This window comes from Ixodes scapularis, unplaced genomic scaffold (assembly GCF_016920785.2).
Source record: "Ixodes scapularis isolate PalLabHiFi unplaced genomic scaffold, ASM1692078v2 PGA_scaffold4__175_contigs__length_147842914, whole genome shotgun sequence".
NCBI classification, from domain to species: Eukaryota; Metazoa; Arthropoda; class Arachnida; order Ixodida; family Ixodidae; genus Ixodes; species Ixodes scapularis.
Window position 1 is genome coordinate 95,191,919 of NW_024609879.1, and position 21,200 is coordinate 95,213,118.

The 21,200-nt window shown below is 46.5% G+C and overlaps 1 protein-coding gene across 1 annotated transcript in view; it reads right to left on the reverse strand.

The window, feature by feature from the left end:
* LOC8043422 (BTB/POZ domain-containing protein 10) overlaps positions 1–13,601 on the reverse strand; it is a 48,699-nt gene extending 35,098 nt beyond the window's left edge. The window contains exons 1-2 of the mRNA XM_029981470.4: positions 13,360–13,601; positions 8,861–8,947 (exon numbers count right to left, since the gene is read on the reverse strand). Coding sequence (XP_029837330.2) covers positions 8,861–8,947; positions 13,360–13,553 — 281 coding nt within the window. The 5' untranslated portion in view covers positions 13,554–13,601. The remainder of the gene's footprint in view (positions 1–8,860; positions 8,948–13,359) is intronic.
* Positions 13,602–21,200: the final 7,599 nt, after the last annotated feature.

Genomic DNA, 21,200 nt, shown 5'->3' on the forward strand with positions numbered 1-21,200 from the left:
TATTAGTTTGCCCGATTCAACTGGCGTGGTTCCATGCACAGTTTATTAAATAAACTGGCAATGGGTCGCGTTGCCCGCAAAATAAACAAGGATATATTGTTGTTCGTTTCGTGCCGCCATCTATGTGGAGTACTGAGAACCTTTCTGGGGGAAGCGGGGACACAATCAGGTCGCCCACTCGACTCTCGTTTCCCCACCCGCCTATCTTGCATCTTGGGCTGGACTAGTGCCACTAAATAAGCTACGCTTCAGAGTAACGACACTTCGCCATATTGTGTCTTAAAATCATAGTTGCCAGTTATCTGAAGTTTTATCTGAAATCACAGGAAACGCTTTTCCGCCCTGCGCAAATGTTTAAACAGCTCGCGGCAGAGCAAAGCAATATTACATGACCTTTCTAACATCGAATCTAACGCTGAGGAAGTGGCACTTTTGAATTATGACAATCGGCAGTTGCGTCTGCTCTGCATACGAGCCAAAATGGCGGCGCCCACAACAATGTTGGGGAACGGAGTGCCGATACTCTAAGCGCAGCTTATTTAGTGGCTCTAGGCTGGACCAAGGGACGCGCTGAAGCAATACTTGTGGCGCCGCGCCGTGGAGCAAAATCGCCCGAGGGCGTATTCACACCGGCGGTTGAGACGCGTCTGCGAATGCGGTTCACGAGCGACCCCGTCCAGACTCACCGAGACGCGGTTCGAGGTTTCTCGGCAATCACGCGTGATATTTTGAGACTTGCACTCGGCTACCCTATTTTACAATCCAAAATCCAGTGTAATCCACGATCCAAAGCCGAAATTTAGCTATTTTGGCACTCTAAAGATTGATAAAAAAAACTGCTCCGACTTTACTCAACAAGATTAACAATTTAATCAAACGTTTCGTCTCCCATGCAGGAAACATCTTCAGTGAAACCTACAAGCAGGAATTCTTTTTTTGATCATTTGATCATTATGATTCCCGGCTTTTGGAATATTTTTGTACTCTAAAGATTTTCCTTCGGGCTGTTCGCACGCATTACGAGTTTCGAGCAGCGAAAAAAAGAGACACGGACCCGCAAAACCCGCCTGCGATTCCCTCGACTTCGTACAGAAGTAAATCCCAGCCAGGCGTAGGCGCGCCTTGCTGACTCGGAAGAGGATGCCCCCGACCTTTTCTTCGAAGTGGACCCGCATGAATAGCTGACCTTGTCTTCGGGATTGAGGGCCAGTTTTTCCCCCTCGTTGTTCGCTCTTATCATTTTCGGAGTTGACCGCGGTGGGGAAGATTATGTCCGGTGGGTCGTGGCTTCGTTGGTGACGGACTCTCCTCTCGTCACTCGCAAAAAAGAGCTCTGTGGCCGCCGCCATTTTGCGACCTGAGCGACCCCTATCAGCCGGAAATTTCTGCCACCTGCAATGTGCATTCGGAGTTCGCTGGGTTTTCTTGGAAGTTTTTGCTTTATTAGCCTGTTTAGGATGCTTACCCTTTGTGTGTTACCTTCCACTGCGAGAACCAGAGAATACCATGGTTCGTAGCTTGCTCGGCCTTCGCAAAACACAAACGAAAAGCGCTAACGTCAAGCAGCCCGGGATGCGAGCAGTTCGACGTTCTCGGAGGATTATTTCCGTCGAAATAATCTCCAAAAAGCCTTCCCGGCTATGTTCTGGGTCTTCGCGAAAAACAGGTCCAGGGTGTGGGGGCGGAGTAGACACGTTCGTTCATTTGCTTTGAAGCTGTGCGAAAATGCAGCTCTCTTCTACATGTGCCCCAAAACACGCCGGATTTCGTCCGATCGTCGTAAAGTGACAATGGTCGACACTGTATTTTGGATATGCTGTGTTATTCGAGACCTTTCTCAAAACCTGTTCGGATACCGCGGCACCGTGGGGTACGTACAATATATGTTGTTTCGATCGATGAGACTCGTTTAATTTCATGTTGTGGGCTGTGTGGTCAAATATTTTCGACGGCTAAGACCTTTGTAGATTGACACGGCTGAGTGTACGGTGCCGTAAAAAAGATCACCATTAAATTAAACAAACATTCCAGTTGCATTTGTTCTGTCGCGCACGGTCTCACCAAAACAGCTTTCATTTCTTTGTTTTTGTTCCCAAAAATAGTACAATGCAGTTTTAAAAACGCCGAGAAATTTTATCTGCTATAGAACACAATATAACAAATACAACGCGGCAATTTAGCCTTCACCAGCGTCCGGAGGTGCGCCTACGCAGGCTGCCACAGCCCGCTGACGAGAAACTCCACAGACCAGCGCAGTCGGGCAACACTGACGTACCCTCTCAAAACCAGGGACGCGCGCCGTAAATCGCTTCGTTCGAGACTGCCGCTGGAAAGGTCTATACTAGGGGTGTCGCGAACGTTTGTCGAACCAGATTTTTTGGTCGAACTTTCGTCGAACCGGTTCGACGAACCTTCGAACTTTTCACCAGATTCGACCGGTTCGACTTTGTGGACAGTGTGGCCAGACCTTGATACAAGCATGTCTAGGTTTGGAGAATTTTTTTTAAGAAAAGGGTTATTTTATTTTATAAACAGTTGCAATTAAAAGAAACTAATTCTAATCACTGAAGAGGTTAATAACTTAATTTTTTTGTACTGTATTAAGTGAGATAACCAATCGGCGCTGCCCTTAATTTATCCCTTAGCCATTACCATCCAATCCGAAGCCAACTGGCCAGCCTGTCGCGCATCCGCACACGAGTTGAACCTCAATACAAGGTTCGTCGAATTTTCCACTAAAAGTTCGAAAAAGTCGAACCTGGTCGAACTCGGACCTCGGCCGGTTCGCGACACAAAAAACCCCCCAGTCTCAGGGTAAACGACGAAATGGTTGACTTCCACCAGCTAGCCTGTACTTTGACTCTTTTTTTGAGATGTTGATCATTGTTACGAGTGGCCATCACCGACTTGTTATGCCTGATTCACTTGGTTAGATTCTGCTTGCGATTTTCAGTATCGACGTCGACCATCTCAGCTACGGTTCACGCTTTTGCAGTCCGAGCGACGTCGCTACTGAAAATTGCGAGCGAAATCTCATCATGTGAATCAGGCTTTAGCGTACATTCTGCGGCGTCCACGCGGAATGAATCGCCGCATGTCAGATGATTCACGCGAAGTTTTGCGGTGTAACGAGCCTCGGTAATTTCGCTGACGCCGCTCAAGTAGTCAGACATCGTTAGGAGGATGTGGAATCAACAATTTCAACGCCAAAAAGAGCGCGGGGACTCACACCGACGCCGACGACATCGTATTTCAATGGTTTGTTTATGGGCGACGGCGAGCTTCTTGCCCACACCCTCATCGCGCATGCGCGGCGCCGGTGGTGTCCGCTAGGGGCGCTCCGGGCGCTCCGGTTTGTTTGTAAACATGAGTTGGTGTATACTGTTTGTTCGACATTAAATTCCAATAAACGCCGTATGGGTTACCTATGCATCGTCTGGTAGGTACACTTTATTTCTTGAGTAGGTTCCCTTTACTCCTTTTGGTGGCAGTAAACGTTACAGGTCGAGCTAGCGGAGGTACCCTGGCAGCTCCGCGGTGGTGCGTTGGCTACGCAATCAGGCTCACGATGTCTCTACCGGCCTTCGTGGTAGTCATGCACGATGTCGAAAGCTTTCAGTAGTTCACATAAAAGCACGCTAGTTCATCCGACTGCCTTAGTGGTTACAAAGGATGCCACTTCCATCGATCGGAGGTGGGTTCCGATCTTCGACGGGAGAAGACAAGGCAAAGAGGGACGGGCTTTGGCACTCCGAATATTAAACCAACTCTTACGCGAACGAAATAACCGGAGTGGCGAAAAGATTACGGGTCAATTCTTATCGCGGTGGATTCAAGTGACGCACGTTAACATCACGTTTCTTCGTTGATTTGTCCGCCCCAACGCTAGGACTACAGTGCCTTGGACGTCTCACCAGCGACAGATGCCATCTTGTTTCGAAAGCCACCAACGTCACGTCAGCGTCGCGATTGGTTGCCGCTTCGCGGTTCGCGGAAGCGATCGGGGGAAATCTGTCCCGAAGCGGGGAGCAAAAACGCACCCCAACCGCTGGATGTGGTTCTTCGCAAGAGTGATATGGCTGTCCATAGCCAAGAGTGACCATGTAAGGGAGCCGAGGCCACGCGTTCATCGAACTGAATTCGATGGAAATTCTAATGCATTTCCATCGGATGAATCCCACTGGTCGTCGAACGTATTTTATGTTGTACCCAGAATGAAAAATTTTGAACCACGCGGGAAATAAGTTTTCTTGGGTGTGATTTTTGTTTTCTTTTGTTCGCTGTTTAGGCACACTAATACTTCTTATATTTACAACCTCCGCACCAGGAGAGCACTTAAATATTACTTCTCTCTATCTCTACAAACAATGTGGCGAAATTCTGAATTTCAGTCATACATTTTCAGTTATTTTCGTCGGGGATGTGTCCTGCCCTCGTCCTATTTATGATACTTTTATTTTGAGCCTCCACATTACTAGCACGCTCCAACTGATCGATCCTGGAATATTCTAACGTCTAATTTTCTTAAGTTCCTTGGAATGCAATTATGCCTGATGAAGGCTAACTAGATCATTTTAATAATCATATATGAAAATTAAAAAAAAACAAAAAAAACAACAACTAGGGTAGCCACCACTGCCCAATTTTTCGACTATGCATTCGAGTCAGTGCCCAATACGAGCTACGATTATCAGCCTCATTTAACCTTTTTCGCAACTTACTCGCGTTCTCTTGTAAGCCATGGGGAACAAAATCAACACGTAAGATAGATGAGCTTAGTTCACAATTTAAAAGTTATTAAAAAAAAAAAAAACTAACTTCATAACCGTTTTTCTTTTGTCGGCAGTTACAGGGAACTATTGTACCTATTACGAGAGACTATTTTGGTAGATCCTCAACGGATAGATGGGCACTGCGGGTACGAGCTCAGTCCGCGCTCGAAGTGACGTGCTATCGCATGCTCTTGCGTGCGATCTTCGAAAAGCCCCTATTAATACGACGAGAGAGCATAGCTGCACCACTTAATCGAGCGACAAGACAGGGAAATAACAATTAACCCTGTCCTCCGATATAGCCCTAATTCATGCTCGGTCCACCTTTCTCGAATCACCTCACGGGAAACAAATAACACTTTTTGGAAGACAGATTTCCCTTACTGCTTAATACGATGCTGTGGCATTGGAGTAAACAGTATACCTGGCACGTTCCCTGTTCTTTTGCTTTCGGTACCTTACTTTACGAAGCGCGAGGCCTGCACGATCAAGCGTACCGGCCTCCCGCGCCGTTAGCTTCGCGTACGCCTATTTGCGGCGTGTGCGAAAGGGGGCGCATCTCTAGCTATCATCATCATCGTTTGTGACGTCACGGATAGGACAGACTCGGACAAAACGCGCAGATCTTGGATCCCTCGGCTCTTCAGCTCGCTTCATGCGCTGTTCGGGTAACGCGCGGCAAAGCCGGTTTCACGCGTTGTGTCTCTTCGGTGAAGTGATATTTGTGAGGACATTTTACCGAAATTTGAAACAGCACGTGTCAAGCGTAGTCGTGCCAACAAACACTTTTGGCGATGAGGGGTCGAAGCTCTCGGACGGTGAAGTGCTGTTCCTAGTATAAAAAGCTAGATGATGAAAATAGGAAATCTAGCGCTTTATCGCACTCCAACATCTACCACGGCGAACGAGGTGTATTTTTCATTACGATTCGGACAAAATAAAATTAAAAAAAGGAAACTATCATTAAACTGAAGATAGGAAAGCGAAATTCAAGAACCTCGCGCGTGTGTAGTTTACACTTCAGTGAAAGCGACTTCGTATATGCTGGTCCTTCCAATGTCTTCTGCGAGTGCTGGCCTCTTATAAGTTTCAAGTTGATTTCCTTTTGAAATTTGAAAACCAGTAAAAAAAAATATATATTTCCTCAAAATAACTGGCAGAAAGAAGCGACGGCTGGCATCCGGAGTCGTTTCAACTAAATCTTATTTAAATCTTATTTAAATAAATAAAAAATTCACCCGGTCGACGCGAAACGCGTCCCAAAAATACACCTTCTATGAATTACTGCCGCGTGTATGTTTAATATTTGTAGACCCAAATGCGCATAATGCGTGATGCGCTTCTCAGCGAGCGATTTTAAATTTGTAAACAATTCTTAGTAAAATCAGGATAGAACAAATTGCGCAATCGCCTGACATCGCCGGGCCATGGCTGACAATTTAAGAATGTATGAAAATGTCTCATTTTCTTTCGAGCAGAAGTCGCGATGGGACAAACTTCTTTGCCGCGCGTATTCGATTGGGGAGGAGCGAAGCGACAGTTGCTGACGAGGCGCTCGGCAGCAACTGTCGAGTCACACTTGGATAGAAGTGTCGGTACCGTCGAGATCAATGTAGCTAAAACAAGTGTGAGGCGCCTTGCAACACAACTGTGCGCGCGTGCACAGCTAAGAAGACATCACGTCATTTACTCTGGTTAATGCAAAACCTTTCTTTACAGCAGCCTCCACAGATCCGGAAAAACAAGGATCAGAGGAGGCTGTGAATAGCCCTGACTGACATCGCGCAAGCTGTAATGTGAAGCACCAGGTTTATTTTTGAAAATTTAAAATATTTCTAGTGTAGAAAGCAACTTCGAGGCGCGGTTATTCATTAGAAAGATCACTCACAAAAGTTTCGTTATACCCGATTCTTTAACAAAGAAATCGCTATTAATCGACATAGATGCGAACCAACAAAGCCACTCTGTGCTTTGGAATAGCACGACGTCTGCTTGCATCCTACCTGCTGCGTCACGGGAGGGCGCCCGCGAGGTGGCGCCACCAAAACATCTCGTCGCCCTCGCCAGGGGGAGGGGTGGCGCTGCGTATGCGCGACGAAACTTTAGCCGCAGTTGCATGATTGTCTAAATCTAGTGACGTAGTTAGCCGGACGTCCTGACTCGGCGCCGCAATGCTGTCAAGATGAACTTACGGCTCCAGAAACCGAATTTATAAATGGAAAGAAAAACATTGAATTCACTGAGAACAAAAGAACGACATTCAAAATTGACGAGGTAAGCGCACCTGTGCTACGTAAAACGGAAAAAATAAAACGCACTAGGCAGCAAGCGAAAAGTCAAACACAAATATTCCAAGGGCTGCCGAATTAAATGTTGCAACGCCGAAAACTCTAATGCATGCAAATCATTCCAAATGCGAACGTTCTTTTTCCCCTTTTTTTTCTATGAAATAGCTGGAAGACATTCTCACTCCCCTGATGAGTTGTTCCATCGGCAAAACGGCAGATTGCCATTTTCCGACGTCTGAAAATGCATCGTCTCGTTCCACTGCCTTTCACAATCATTTTCACGGACAATTCCTCACAAACAACTTCCCGTCGTTGCTCCCCAATATAAAATAAGAGAAAGCCGAATTCGCTTAAGAACTATTGCGTTGCCGTTCCCTTTCGCAATTCTCTTTTTTTTTTTTTTTTTTTTTGCTCCCTTTATTCAACGTTTTCCATGGTTGTCGTGACTGAATTTCAATCTCGTCTGTTTACGCGCCCGAAAATTGAATTGGACAACGCCTCCTTAGCAGTCAAACTCCACGAGAAGCAAGAAGACACATATAGACAAAAGGAGGCCCCCAAAAGAAGCAGAACTCCGTTTTTCTATTCTCCTCCGGTCCCAAACTCTCTAGTACTGAGTGGCCCACTTGGGCGGCAGCAGATCACGTGACGGCCCTGGCGCGTTCGTCGAGTTTTCTTTCTCACCCGCACTGACTAAGGTAAAGCCTTGTTTCTTTTCTTTTCTTGCCAGTCATTCACGGCTTATAACGATGTATATTTTGCATGTTATTTTTGTGCCCCCTTCCCCTACTGTAATGCCTTCTAGGCGATGTAGGTACTCTAATAAAAAAAAAAAAAAAAAAAAGAAAATGAGCGTACCATATCCTGCCCACACACCCAGGGAGCCAGCAAGCCCGTTTCCAGATATAGCATTTGGCCCGTCTAAGTTGACAACACAATTGCAAGAACAAAAACAATCATTAAAGAAATCGGTTTTCTTTCAATTGCAGGCTTAAGCGGAGAGATTAGTTTACGTACAACGCGTTGATTCCGAGTCACTTGACGTCACAACTCAAGCACGAAATTCCCAAACTTTGTTGACGTTGGAAGGGTGGGGCGTTTAGTTGGCCTTCAATTTCCTTTAGCTTTGGCGAACAGAAAAATTCTTGTCAAACCAGAAATTGGAGTCTCGAAGTACGTTCTCTGTCCAAAACCCCCACTTTCGTTCCAAGAAAGCGAACTCTGAGCACTCCATTTTGACGAGTCTGCATCAGTGCACCGCCCACCGCATCTTCTTATTTCTATATATTTTTCGGAACTAGTTCGGAGTAGATAAATGCATATAAATAAAAAAAAAATGATGGAGAGGAGGCGACCTCCTCCCCAGCTTTCACTCTGCTAAAGTGGAAAGGGGTGGGAGGAGCTTCCCCTAAAGTCTTAACCTTCTTTTTCCCCGCAGGTCCCTATTTTTCCCCAGATAGGACGGCCCAGCCCGCTACGGGGACGGATCACCCCTCGGCGACCCAGGGAGGCATCAAAAATAGCAAAGCTCGAAAAAAATAAAAAATAAAACCCGGTGTCGTTTTGACGAGAAAACACGTTTGAACCTCCTCGCATTGTCTCTGGGTTTAGATTATGCTTCCTAACCAGCTCTGCACGGAAAATTCAAAACAAAAAGGCAACAAAAATGTCCGAGGACGGAAACATTTCGCGCACAGTACAAGACACATCGCGGTCTCGGCGGCTGGCAACAACTTCCGCCCCGCTGCGTGTCCTGCAACAGATGGCGCTAGCTACCGCCCGATCAAGAAAAGCGCTCACTTGAGCCTGGCGGCGTTCTCCCGACGGTCCCTCTCCTCTTCCAGCTTGCTCACCAAGCACGGCTTGAGCTTGGGACTGCCGGAGTACCTGCAACGAGCGGGGAAGACAGCCTGAGCACGAGGGACACAACAACACTTGTACGCACGCAATACTTCTCGTTTGAGTCTCTTCGTAAGCGCCCGTGGTAGATGCGAGAGCAGCTGTATACGTGTGCGTATGTTTACGACCGTTCGCCCGTTCCCAGGGATAAGAAGAGTAATTCTGCGTAAGTCTGCGCAAAGTGAACACTCGGGAGTCCTTTTATGATCATCCCGAAAATTCCAGTCCTTGATATATGCTATTCATTTTGAAAAACAGCGCGAATACCACACGGACAAGAAGGAGGAACACACAGGACGAGGCGCTGACAACAGCGCCTCGTCCTGTGTGTTCCTCCTTCTTGTCCGTGTGGTATCCACGCTGTTTTTCAAAATGAATTCATACCAACTCGCCCAACTATCCATTCTGATATATGCTACTTATCTCCTAAACATACAAGTAAAAAAAAAAAAAAAAAAAAAAAAAAAGTGCGATTACGAGCGGATGGACCTTCCATGCCAGAGTCAATCGTATCGTTCTGGCATGAAATAAAGAAAAAAAAAATAAATAAAATAAAAAAAAAACATGTTTTAATAAAGCGGGTTAAAATTATGGCTAAATTTATTTCGGGATGAAGGTAAAAAAATTCATATAAATTGTTTCGCGAAAATAAATTAAACCAAGGTAGTACCAGTCGATAGGGCACGTATAAGCCTGCCTGCGTAAAGTATTTAATAAGCAAGATGTTGGACGAATCCTAAGATACCAGGCTCCAAATATGTCATCAAAACGTCGAAAATGCGACGTTTGGCATTTCTTTTTATTTCATTTTTGGCGTCAAATATGCAATGCAGTTCAATCAAAACGATAAAAGTAGGCCATGTTTCATGCGTTCACAAGAAAAATTAGCGTGAGTGTTTTCGGCTTTACCTATTTATAACAACATACAGAACTGGGTACAAAAATCAAGCAGCCTAAATGTAGCACATCGCACTGCTTCACCTAGTTGTCTCGTTAAAGGGGCACCAACAGGGTACTTATGCTCGCCAATAGTTTTATTTGTACATAACATATGAGAGCCCAACAACGCAGAACACAATTTGCAAATCGACATTCGTTTTGTTTTTTTCGCCTGAAAACCGAAGATCGAGAATTGGCCGGTTTGAGTCGCGCTCACTCTCTTCTCCGTGGTCACGTGCCGTTTTCTATGGGGTTTAGACACAACCACCAAAGGATAATCAAAATCGTGGGCCATCCAAGGCACACACTCAATATCAAAAATGGAAAAAAAGAAATATGATACCGATTTTTTTGTGGCTACTAAAAACTGCAAATACGTTGACAAAAAAAAAAAAAAAAAAGTTGCACAGTCATGTGATTTTCGGTGACTTTCTCCTCCTTTATATGTCTGCTTCCTCCCCAGTCCAGTTTCGGTTTCAATTTCAAGCAATCGTGTTTTTTTTTTATTTTATTATTATTATTAAAAATATACGTGATGCTGGAACAAAATATTGATTTGATAGTCCTCTGTCACCATAATAAATCGCACAACAAAATATTTAAAAAAAAGTTGTTTTTTTTTTTTGTTTTTTTTTTGGTGGGAGGGGGGGGGGGGGGGCGGGTGTCAGTGTACCTTTAATTCAAGATGGGAACCATAATAATATAATTGTTTAAGTATAAAAAAAAAAAACGCACCTACAGCGAGTTCGATTTCAAACGAAAACAGCCACAGGTTTTGCGCCGAAACGGAGCAAAATTGAGCGGTCAAGTGAACCTATCGGAGAGCGTGCTCCTCTAGAGCGGGATTGTGCGTGCAGGTTAACCCAGACTTGCTCCGCAGAAAGAATATCGATAAAATCAATCATATATCACTATTCGAGCTTCCATAGGCTTCGGACCGCTCGAGCGCAACACGCGCACGGGGCATTTATAACACCGTCTCCGGAGAGCACTCCGTTTCGCCACTCGCCAAGTTGTCCCGAAGATGGTTGTCACGTGCGTGGAATGACCAACCTGTTTTTAGATGGAGCGCTTTGGGCCCTTTGCTTAGTTCGAATCTGTTATTAGAAAACATAAGTAGATTGGTTTCTATAACGCGATACCGACCTAACGGCTTCCGCCAGGAAGGCCCATCCGCGTAAAGTAGACAGTCGGTGTGCGTTCTCGGCAGCGGGAAGACAAATAGGCATTTAGGTTTTTTTGTTTAAAATCCGCCAAAAAAGGTAATTGGAAGAAATGCCACTGTGGTGACTCGACACGTTGTTCCCCGTGGATATCTTCACCTTCTCGCCTTATTTTGTCTACGGAGTATATATTTTACCAGCATAAGCGCGTGCAACGTAACGACACGTTCCAGTCTTAGAAAAAGTAACGGGAGTCTCGAGCCAGTGGAACTTGTGACGGGAATTTCTTCCAATAATTGAGAAGGAAAGAGGAGCGCGTTTTCGTTTCCTGTTCTGGAGCAAAGATTGCGCTCGGTCCCGTCCCCGCATCCAATCGCAGTCGCGCGCACTGCTCATTACCAGCTCCCCTAAGGTTCGTGAACAAATTTCGGTGTAAACTAATTTCGAGGTTGGTCATTCAGATCTTCCCTCGTATTGTCCGCGGTTTTTTTTTTTTTTTTGTTTTTCTTTGTCGCATTATTTAGTGACGAGTCTAGCCCAACTCGCCATCTTAGAACGCAAAATTGTCGGTTTGGGGCTATTTTAAACAGTAAAACTAATTAGAATATTATTTCGGTCCGCTGCGCATCCAAATCATTTGGTTTCAGCGATTTAGGACAACCACTTTCGCGATCACTAAAACCTAAGCCGGACGCCATGGCGAGACAAAGAAAAGAGCTCGATTAGGGCGACAAACATAAACAGGGGGCACTGCTCGCGACGTCTCGCCGGATCGCGCTATAATTGCGGGGCAATTACGAAGAAGCCCGGGAAAAAAAAAACATACGTCATGGTCAGCGGGGCAAGCGTCCACGCAAACGCGCAGCCCAACAAAAAATAAACATGGAGCAAGATGAGAAACAAAAAAAAAAAAAAAAAAAAAAAAACTAAAAGTCTCCAGAAGCACTTTGCGGAAAGCTTAACTGCGTCCGAGCAAACGTTTCTCAAAATACAGAGATCGACAAAGAAAGCGACACAGATATTGCGAGGGAGGGCGTTGTATACGATCGGCGATCAATAATAGCCCCACGGTAATGATGCCCAGATAAAAAAACACAACAACAAAAAAAAACACAGCAACGCGAAACAGACACGAGGAATGCGCGGCGCGCGCCTGGGATGAAAACAAAGCGCTGCGCACAGCGTTGTTGTTTCGTTTTTCTGAACTCGAGAGAGAGCCAAAAGTAGCCAGAGGATCGGGTCGTTCAGAGAGCAACAATGTTTCGGCCCTTAGCAGAGAAAGTACGAGAGCGGAAGAAAGGGGAGGGGGGGGGGGGGGGGGGGAGGGAGAGGGGAGGGAGAGGGGAAGAAGAAGGAGTGCACATAAATTCACGAAGATAATAAAGAGCCGGTCAGAGAGGAGCCAAAAAAAAAGAAAAATGGTCGAACTTGTCCCCACCCCCACCCCTAGAAAGAGAAAGCAAATCAGAAGAAGGAAGGAGACAAACAGAAGAGGCCCAATGGCGTCCGCATCGAGAGAAAGCTTTTCGAACTTTTAAGTGGCGCTCTCGCTCTGTTTTCCGCCCTCGCATCATTTGGACATCGCGGGCGAGCGTGAGCCATTAAATGGCTAGAAATAAAAAGAGCTTCACAAACACGCCCAGACCCGGTCAAAAATCACCCAGTGGTAGCACAAGCTGGCCGCCCTAGAACGGCCTCGCAAAACAATTGAGCAAAAGCTCGGAATAAAGAGAAAAAACAAATTGAATTTCGTTGATGGAAGGAAAAAACCGAGAGGATTGGTTCGAGCACATACAGCATTCGCAATAAGCGGAGTGCCACCCAAAGCCCCGCAATAATAATAATAATAATAATAAAAAAAAGATTAATTACTTTTTTTTTTTTTTTATCTTGCGCCGCGCGAAGACGTATCAGTGCTGGGACGATTTACTAAACCGAGTGACGTTGCGTGGAACACGCGGCATCTCAGTTTCTTCCTAAAAAAGCCTCAGACTTTTTTGGCATTTTTGCGTAAAACACCGCAAACAGAGAATCGGGCGAATGCAACAATCGGTAGAGTTGCGGATCGGAAACAAGTGGTCGCATCTTAGGTCGGCTGCTTTTGACGACGAAGCGAGGGCGAACGAGGGAAAGATCTTAGAACTTGGGATGGCAGTCACTTGGAGGAGAAAACTGAGGAAGACTGATTGTCACAAGTGAGAAGGCGAGCTGGTTACGGAACGACATACTTGTGAATTCCCCTGAGAAGGGGAAGAAGAAGAAAAAAACGGACAAAACAACGCAGAGTTTAAAACGCACCTGATATTGAATCCATTAACGTCCCACACAGCGTGCTTTACTCGCACAAAGAGCAGCTGGACCGCGTCGTGCGTCATTTCCTTGACCCGCTGAATCATCGCTTTTGGACCTCGCATATCTCCCATTTGCGCTGAACGGGCGAGACGTCCAGCCACAGACGTCGTTTCCAGAGTCGCCTTCTGGGATTCTGTCATTTTCTAAGCAGCTTCCGTCTTAGAGGCTATGGACGTCTCTCAGGCTCGTTCAAAGGGAACTGGGAGACTTCTTTGGGGCGTGGTTTTCGAGCGCATACAGTCAGCCCCGCACAGAGTCGTCGTCATCGGCGACGGCTCGAGAGGCGCCTTCACGTGGCTATAGCATCGCGATCCAAGCTGCGTTCAATAAACCCATCTCCAGTTTAGATCAGACGGGGGGCCACGAAGGGATGTGCGCGAAGTCGAAAGCGGGTCACCCTCAGCACACCAACGAGATGCCGGGGGCGAGGGATGCGAGTGTTTGCAGTCAGCGCTTTCCAGTCTTGGTTCTTCACTCTTGATTGCACACAGGGGTCTCGACACCAAAGCGTTTAAAGGGGTACTCCGGCGATTTCTTTATGGCCCCCGATTTGTTTGAATTTTTTTTTCTAAACTCACTAACAAACATCGATAAAATTGAATCCCGAATATTAGGTCTAAATATTTTTTTTTCTTTTTCGCGAAGTTATTGAATTTACATTTTTTTTTTTTTTTGGAGGGGGGGGGGGGGGGGTTTCACCGTGTTTTTCAAACTGAAACTCTCTACTGGCAACAACGAAAAAGTGACGTCGGTGGAAGGCAGGGGTTCACTCTTCGGACTGTAAAATTTGTTTCCGACTGATTCCAAGCAGTGTCGTGGCGTCAAATGAATACTTTGGAAGGCCGCTCCAGTATAGCCGCGCTCCAGCACGGAACAAATGATTGGCACGTTCTGTTTTTTAGACTCCTTGCTCGACTGGCAAGCCTACCCGCCTCTGACGTTAGGGCAATAAGAAGCGCGGGGATATTTGAATGTTGGTTCTCGCATCATTTTCATTCGCCCATTTCACAATAACTATTATGAAATTCGCGATACAAGATAGCACACTGGAAAGGAGTCAGAGAATATGGTTAGGTGAGGTAGCTCAAAAAATCGCCGGAGTACACTTTTAACAACAAATAAAAGTCATGAGTCATTCCACTCTGTGAAGGTGAATGACCAGCGAAGTTGTTTTGCACACGACACAGACCCGCCCCGAGGAGCCGGCGGAAAGTAGACGCCCGCGACGGGAACGCCACCCCGGTAGTGCGGAAATAAAGGAAACTAGGCACGCAAGCGCTTGGAATGACGACAGAGAGATGGCGGTGCGAGCGTAGACATTATTTTGATCGGTGAACGATTTCTCTTTCGAAGCTAGACAGATTCGCCGGTACCGCGACAAACAGTTCTGAAGTAGAGGTGCCACGTCCGCCGCCCGCCGCCATCGTTTAGTCCGCTTCGTTCAGCCGTCCGTCCAGCGACTCCCGCGGTACGACACTATGCTGAGAATTACTCGGAGAAGGCACAGAGTGATCGCCATTCTCTGTGTAACTTTATTTTTTCATTCAGTTTATCTGCAGCCAAAAATGTGTATCCTGTTTTTGTTTCTCTATTTTAACACTGAATGTGTGTTTTCGATGACCCACGACCTCGATTAAATTTGGTGTGTGTGTATTACCCATAGACAATTGCACGTGACCAAGAAGAAGAAAGTGAGGGCGACTCAAATCACCGGTTCTCGATCGGCGGTTTTCGGGCGGAAAGAAAACAAACTTCGAGCCGCAAATTGTGTTCTGCGTAATCGGCCCTCTCGTGTCGCGTACACATAAAAAGCCTTGGCGAGCATAAATACCCTGCTAGTGTCCCCTTAAAAGAGCAAACCTAAACGGCAGAAATTCACAGCGCGCGCAGAAAGTCACACGAGTCCCGATCATTCACTGGGGAAGGCACGAGCAACGTGGCAAAGCGTTTTTCCTGCGCAAGTTGTCGGGCAAACGAAGCCGCGCCGTTACGCCGTTCAAAGCGGTGCACACAACTCGTGAGACAAACACCAAACCCTGTTGTTTTGACCGTTTGATGATTTACTTTTCGAAGTCTGAGAGGTCGTCGGGTACCTAAAAAAGGGAACTTCGTCCGATTCCCCGGCTCAGAGATCACCCTCAGCGCGACATGTGGCGAGCGGCGCGGCGCAGCCATATATTCTCCGACGGAGGACAAAAAGCCAGGAGGTGACATCACTCCGAACTCCGATTCTCGATATTTCAAAAAGAAAAGCCGTTAAACGTTAGCAATTGCTTAAAAAAAAAGTGTTTTACGAGTGCCGTTATTAAATATTATAGAAATGTCGCCTACAGAGCTTCAAATTTCATAATCGATTACGTCACAAATAAAAAGAAGCGAGGAGGAAAGAAAGAGGAGAAAAGGGCGCCGAAGATTAAAAAACAAAACAAAAACGCAAGCGAGCGCGGGAAACGTTTTTTTTTTTTTTTTTTTTTTTTTTCGCGTTAAGGTATTTTTTTTTTCTTAGAAAAAGAGAAAAAAAAACTTTTAAGACAAAGCGCAGCCGGCGCTACGAGTCAGCGGGACTAGCTAAACAGCGTCAAAGCACACCATGGCATTCGTAATCTCCCTATCCATGTTCTTTCATCGGCTAGACAAACCAAGTGCAGCGCATGCTCCTTGATTTCCGCTTTTAGTATGTGTCTTCGTGGATACATGTGTTCGAGCCTTCGACTGAGCTCTGACCTAAGATGAGACAGTCTATGCAGTAAGAGAGACGCCGTGAAATGCATATATGTACCATCTCCCCCCCCCCCCCCCCCCCCCTAGTTCTCTGAGCACTAGGGTCAACCAATGTATTTCGTTTTTACTTTGTCGAAGACCACTCAGCGCAGGTAGGCGCGATTCTTATACTTTCTGTCAGCTTAAAGAAGCGGTGCACCGATATTCAATTGGAATGTTTTTCACCTTACACGAGCTTACTGGCACACCTGGGACTCAAGGATACTCACACGCAACGCCACTGGCCAAGAAACTCCTTTGTTGCGGTGTAATTTCAAGGACAAATGCGATCATTTTCATTCAATCGCTCCTCTGCAAAACTTGACGACGTAACGAGGGGATTGCAGTACACCCCAATGACGATATTTGAATGCGGTTCATAGATTGGACACTAGCATTGCGTGGGCACTCGATTTGCGCTCGTGATAATCGATAGCTCGAAAAGCATTCGGGTAGTGGCCCGTGTCCAATCGCTGCAACGACGACAATAGCCGAGCCATAACAATGTCTGGAACTCAGCGCGAGTCCTGTGCTTTGCCAACCCCAGCGCGTGGCTATGATCAACATTGGCGGCATATAATCGGCTCCAGATCACGTGGCCTCTTGTTTTGGTTGCGAGTTGAAAGAATAAACGCTGGTCGTTTTTTTTTTTTTTTAATTTTTTTCTAAGACTTTTATTGCGTGGGGTGAAAAACGAACGCGTGTTTCACGAGTGCGCATGCCAAGCATGCGCACTCGCGCAGTGCAAGCACTGCTCAGGGCCCCATGGTCGCGCTCGTAGCATCGGCTGTGTCTGGACATAAACTGAAACCAAGTAAAGCAAAAAAAAAAAAAAAAAATAGCATTTTGGCACAAGATGTAGCAGACATTCGTTCATGGCGCAATATAGCGCGGCACTTCCATCACCGCGAACTAACACACAGCCGAGACTATAAAACGCTCCGCCTCGCAAGCACGGCGCCTAAACGAAAATATTCTCCTCCGGCTTATTTCAGATGCGGAAAAGCAGGCAAAAAGAGCTGATGTCCACCGGCTACAGGATCCAAATGTATTATATATACATTCGATGGAAAGACCGACACATTGTACACATTAAGGGCACTGTACATACCAAGAAACTGCAACACAAACATAAAAGAAAATGAAGCGGCGCAACCGCAAGATGTGTTATAAGGAGCCCGAAATTGAGCGCAAGACAAATTATTTCTGCAGTACCTGCTACATTTACCTGCGTTTTACCCCATCCAGAAACTGTTTCATTGAATGACATGCACGCAAGGATGGTTGCGACTGTGGGAAAACTTAATGTTTTTATGAAGTTTTCTTTGATTTTTTTTTATTTTTTTTATTTAGAACATTGCAGTTTAAAGCCATGCTTGCTATTGAAATGTGGCATATTTTGTATATTTTGAAGGTTTCTGGTTGTCATTTTTTGCTGAGATATCTGCATATATTTCTCATTTTTGTTACGTTGGCCACAATAATTTTGGAATACAGAAATCTAAAATAGGCTCCTATTTTATGCTGATATAACTAAAACGAACATTTATTGCGCTATATTTTTATATACTCCAACACATATCAAAAGCAAATGTTAAAAAAAAAAAGAATACTGGGACCTTTCAAAATGGGCCGTTTTCCCGTAATAAAAAAATAAAAGCTTTAAAAAAACAAATATGCATACGCAAGGCTCGCTTTATATGTAAGACGTCACGCGCGCTTAAGTAAACAACCCGTCAAATTTAAAAAAAAAATAGAAAAACAATTCTCCTTGGTCGAGCTTTTCAAAGAATTCGTTCGACTGCTCAACAAACAAGGAACGCCCCTGAACCGCGTCCCGTCGGTCTTCTCCTCAGCGACTCAGAGCATTGCGCCAGAGCAATCTTTTCAGGAGCACTTGAGCCCCGCAATCTCCCGCATCGCTTCGCCGCCATACACGCGTGCATTCCGCAAAAAGGCCCCGATAAGGGTTAAAAAAGAAAGAGGGTGAACGGGAGGGTTCAGTTCTTTCAATGCCTCGCTGTCACGTGACAACACCGCCTGCATTGTGCAAAAAAAAAGCGTCTCGCCGCAAGGCTCAGTCCCCGTGAGCGCGCTTACAAGCGCAAGCTATAAAAATATATACATTAAGACGAACTTCGTACACGCAGCTTTAGAGGCTTCAATGGAGGTTAGGCTCCCCCGCGAGGACACGCTCAATGCAGAGAAGTGTCCTTAGCGAACTCGAAGGGAAAAAAGGTCAGATTCGCTGTACGGATGTATAGTCAGAGGGATAGAACTCAAAATGGCGTCTGGTGCCTGCGCTGTTAATGGCCGATTTAGCCGCTGTAGAACGACCGCTAACCTGGGGTCATTAACGCGCGTGGCGCAGTAGTGATTACACGACCGCACGCCGGTACGATGCTCGTCCAGATCGAAGCGAACTAGACCTGGAGATCGACCACGGTTCCGCAACTCGAGCCATCGCACAACAGTGCTTGGGTCAATGAATCCATGCAGGCGAGATGCTTCATGATTACAAACTGGTAGCAGCGCGCAAAAAAAAGAAAAAATTAAAATTGGACAGGACAAGCGCCGAACTTCAGATGAACGTTTAATGAAAACACCGAGGTGAACAACCACACCGTCATAGCGTCAAAAGATGCTCAGAAAAGTAATCTCTTTCTCGCGTAAATTCACCCATCACATCTCCTAGGTTTCCAGCAATTCCCTCGCAGTCTTGTCAGCCCCTTTGTCCAAAATCGCGATGCTCTCAAATTTCGGCCCACACATGCATGTGACACGGTGTAAAAAAAGGTGCCCCCCCCCCCCCCTTAGTGGTCGACCGCAGCGAAAGTGCATGTTTCCGTGTTCGATCACTGACACATCGGCCAATCTGGCCGATGTGAACTCGGCCACAGCTCAGTGGAATACGATAGACCCCACCGACTACGCACTCAACGTACTTATTCCTGCGATTTACCGCACATTTGTTGCCTCTCCCACTCCTGTCAGTCACACTGGGGCATAGTTGCGACATGTTACTGGGCGCCAAAAAGACAACAGGCACATCGCAGCGCCCCGCTATCATTTTCATATTATGAGAGATCGTGCCTATATGAGTGATTTCCTCTGGCCTCTTATGTGGTCGTTCCCCACGCGGTCGGGGTCCCATCTTTATCTTCCTTAGTAGCTTTTCCGTCACCGCCAACAAAACTGAAGCTGGGAAGGCCACGGCGTCAAGCCGTTCGTCCTGCCTCCTAAAGCTCTCATGCAGAGTATGGTGGCAAGGCACCTCTAGGGCCGCCTACAGACACGATGACGCGATGCCCTTCTAACTAGCTTCGAGTAAGAATAAAATGACAAGAGTCCCTTAGTGCGAAGGCGATAAAGCCAGCACACATGGCGCTCAGTGAACTTTAATTTTAGGTAAAAAAAAGCTGCAAGAACATGCTGTCTTGGCGTTCGTCTGTAAACTTTAGTCGTCTACAGTATCGCGTGAAAACGTCTAACACTGAATTGACAACACTACCATTCGAAGCCAACTCGGGCGTTTTGGTTACCACCGGGTAGTTGTCAACAAACCGAATAACCTTACTGACACTGCTCGCATCCAAAGCCTCGCTAATAATTTGGTCAATCTTCGCAAAAAAAAAAAAAGTGTCGCAAAACATTGGAGGTCCGCATGCGTCTATGCATTCCTTCTTTTTGTGAATAATACACGCCTTCAAACAGAATGAAAGTCGACTAAAGTAGAAGCTGAGCAGTTCCAAGAAGCCATCAACACCCACACCGGTAGTATTCTGGACCACACCGTTTGTTGTCTACACACTCACGCACCGACGCGGGAAGAGGCCCTCGTGGGGAACAGAGTAAAACAAATCAGCTGCGTCGATAAAGAACGCAGATGCATTCGCCAGGGTACAGGAATTCCCACCACCGCTTTTGAGTTTCGCACCCAAAACGGGTCACTAAAGGCCTGTTCACACATGCAGCGGAGCGCTACAAGCAGAGCGTTGACCTTCCGCTAAGCGCGTGCTGACAGGAGCGTTGACCAGCTTTGTATCGCACCGCCAAAACTTTTGCTCGTGGCAGACGACATGTTGCTGACGACACGTGAGCAGCGCTACATCAGCGCTTCGCTCTATGTGAGAACCGGCCTTAACTTGCAGGGTAGTTCATCGCTTCGGGAACCACTGCCATGTCCCTCTTTCGGTGACAATTGTTCACAACGGTGGACCCTCCTGGTAAGCTTTAGCCGGCCGTAAAAAACCACCTGGCCCAATCCCAGTGTTCCCAATCCCGGAAGGGGAGATTGGCTCTTCGATGACAACAGTTAGAGGACTGTAGGCGGCGATCTAGGGAAACTATGGTGGCTGCATCCCAAAGCGCCGACGTCCGGGAGAACAGACTGGCTCTCCAAAGACAACAACTATGCCCACCGTTGCGGGGTTCAAACTCCCATCCTTCGTTGGGTCGGAACCCCCGCGCTCAATGCTAACGCACTTCGTCGAGAATCAGCGTAGCCACAGCAGCGATTTCGTCTTCATATTTTCGTACTTAGATAGAACTGGGCTGCGTAGGATTAACAATAAACGGCTCTGGGACTAAAAAGACAACACGACATAGTCTATTATTCGCTTTTTTTTTTTCCATGCTGTGTCGCCTTCCTAGTCTCGGTATCTTTTAAAGTGAATCCCAGCTCCCGTTACAAGTGCTCATTAATATTGGCGCCATATTCAACCGATGGAGAGAAACGCGGTACACTTGAGAATTTCCCCTGTCGCAAAGACACACCGGAGATGCGTCCAGGGTGAAATCCCCCGACAACGCCCATCTTTTAGATTCCCCGGTAGCTCCGGCTCATCGAACAAAGGGCCGCCCCCCACCTTCCCCAACAAGCCCCGCTCTCGATCACCCAGACACCGAGGAATCCAAACCCCGCAGTTCGTATTTCCATACATTTTTTTGCAAAATACTAAAATTATACGCAGTTAAAGAAAGCGCCCGGCAGTAATTCCCGCTACACCCGAACAAGCAAGATGATC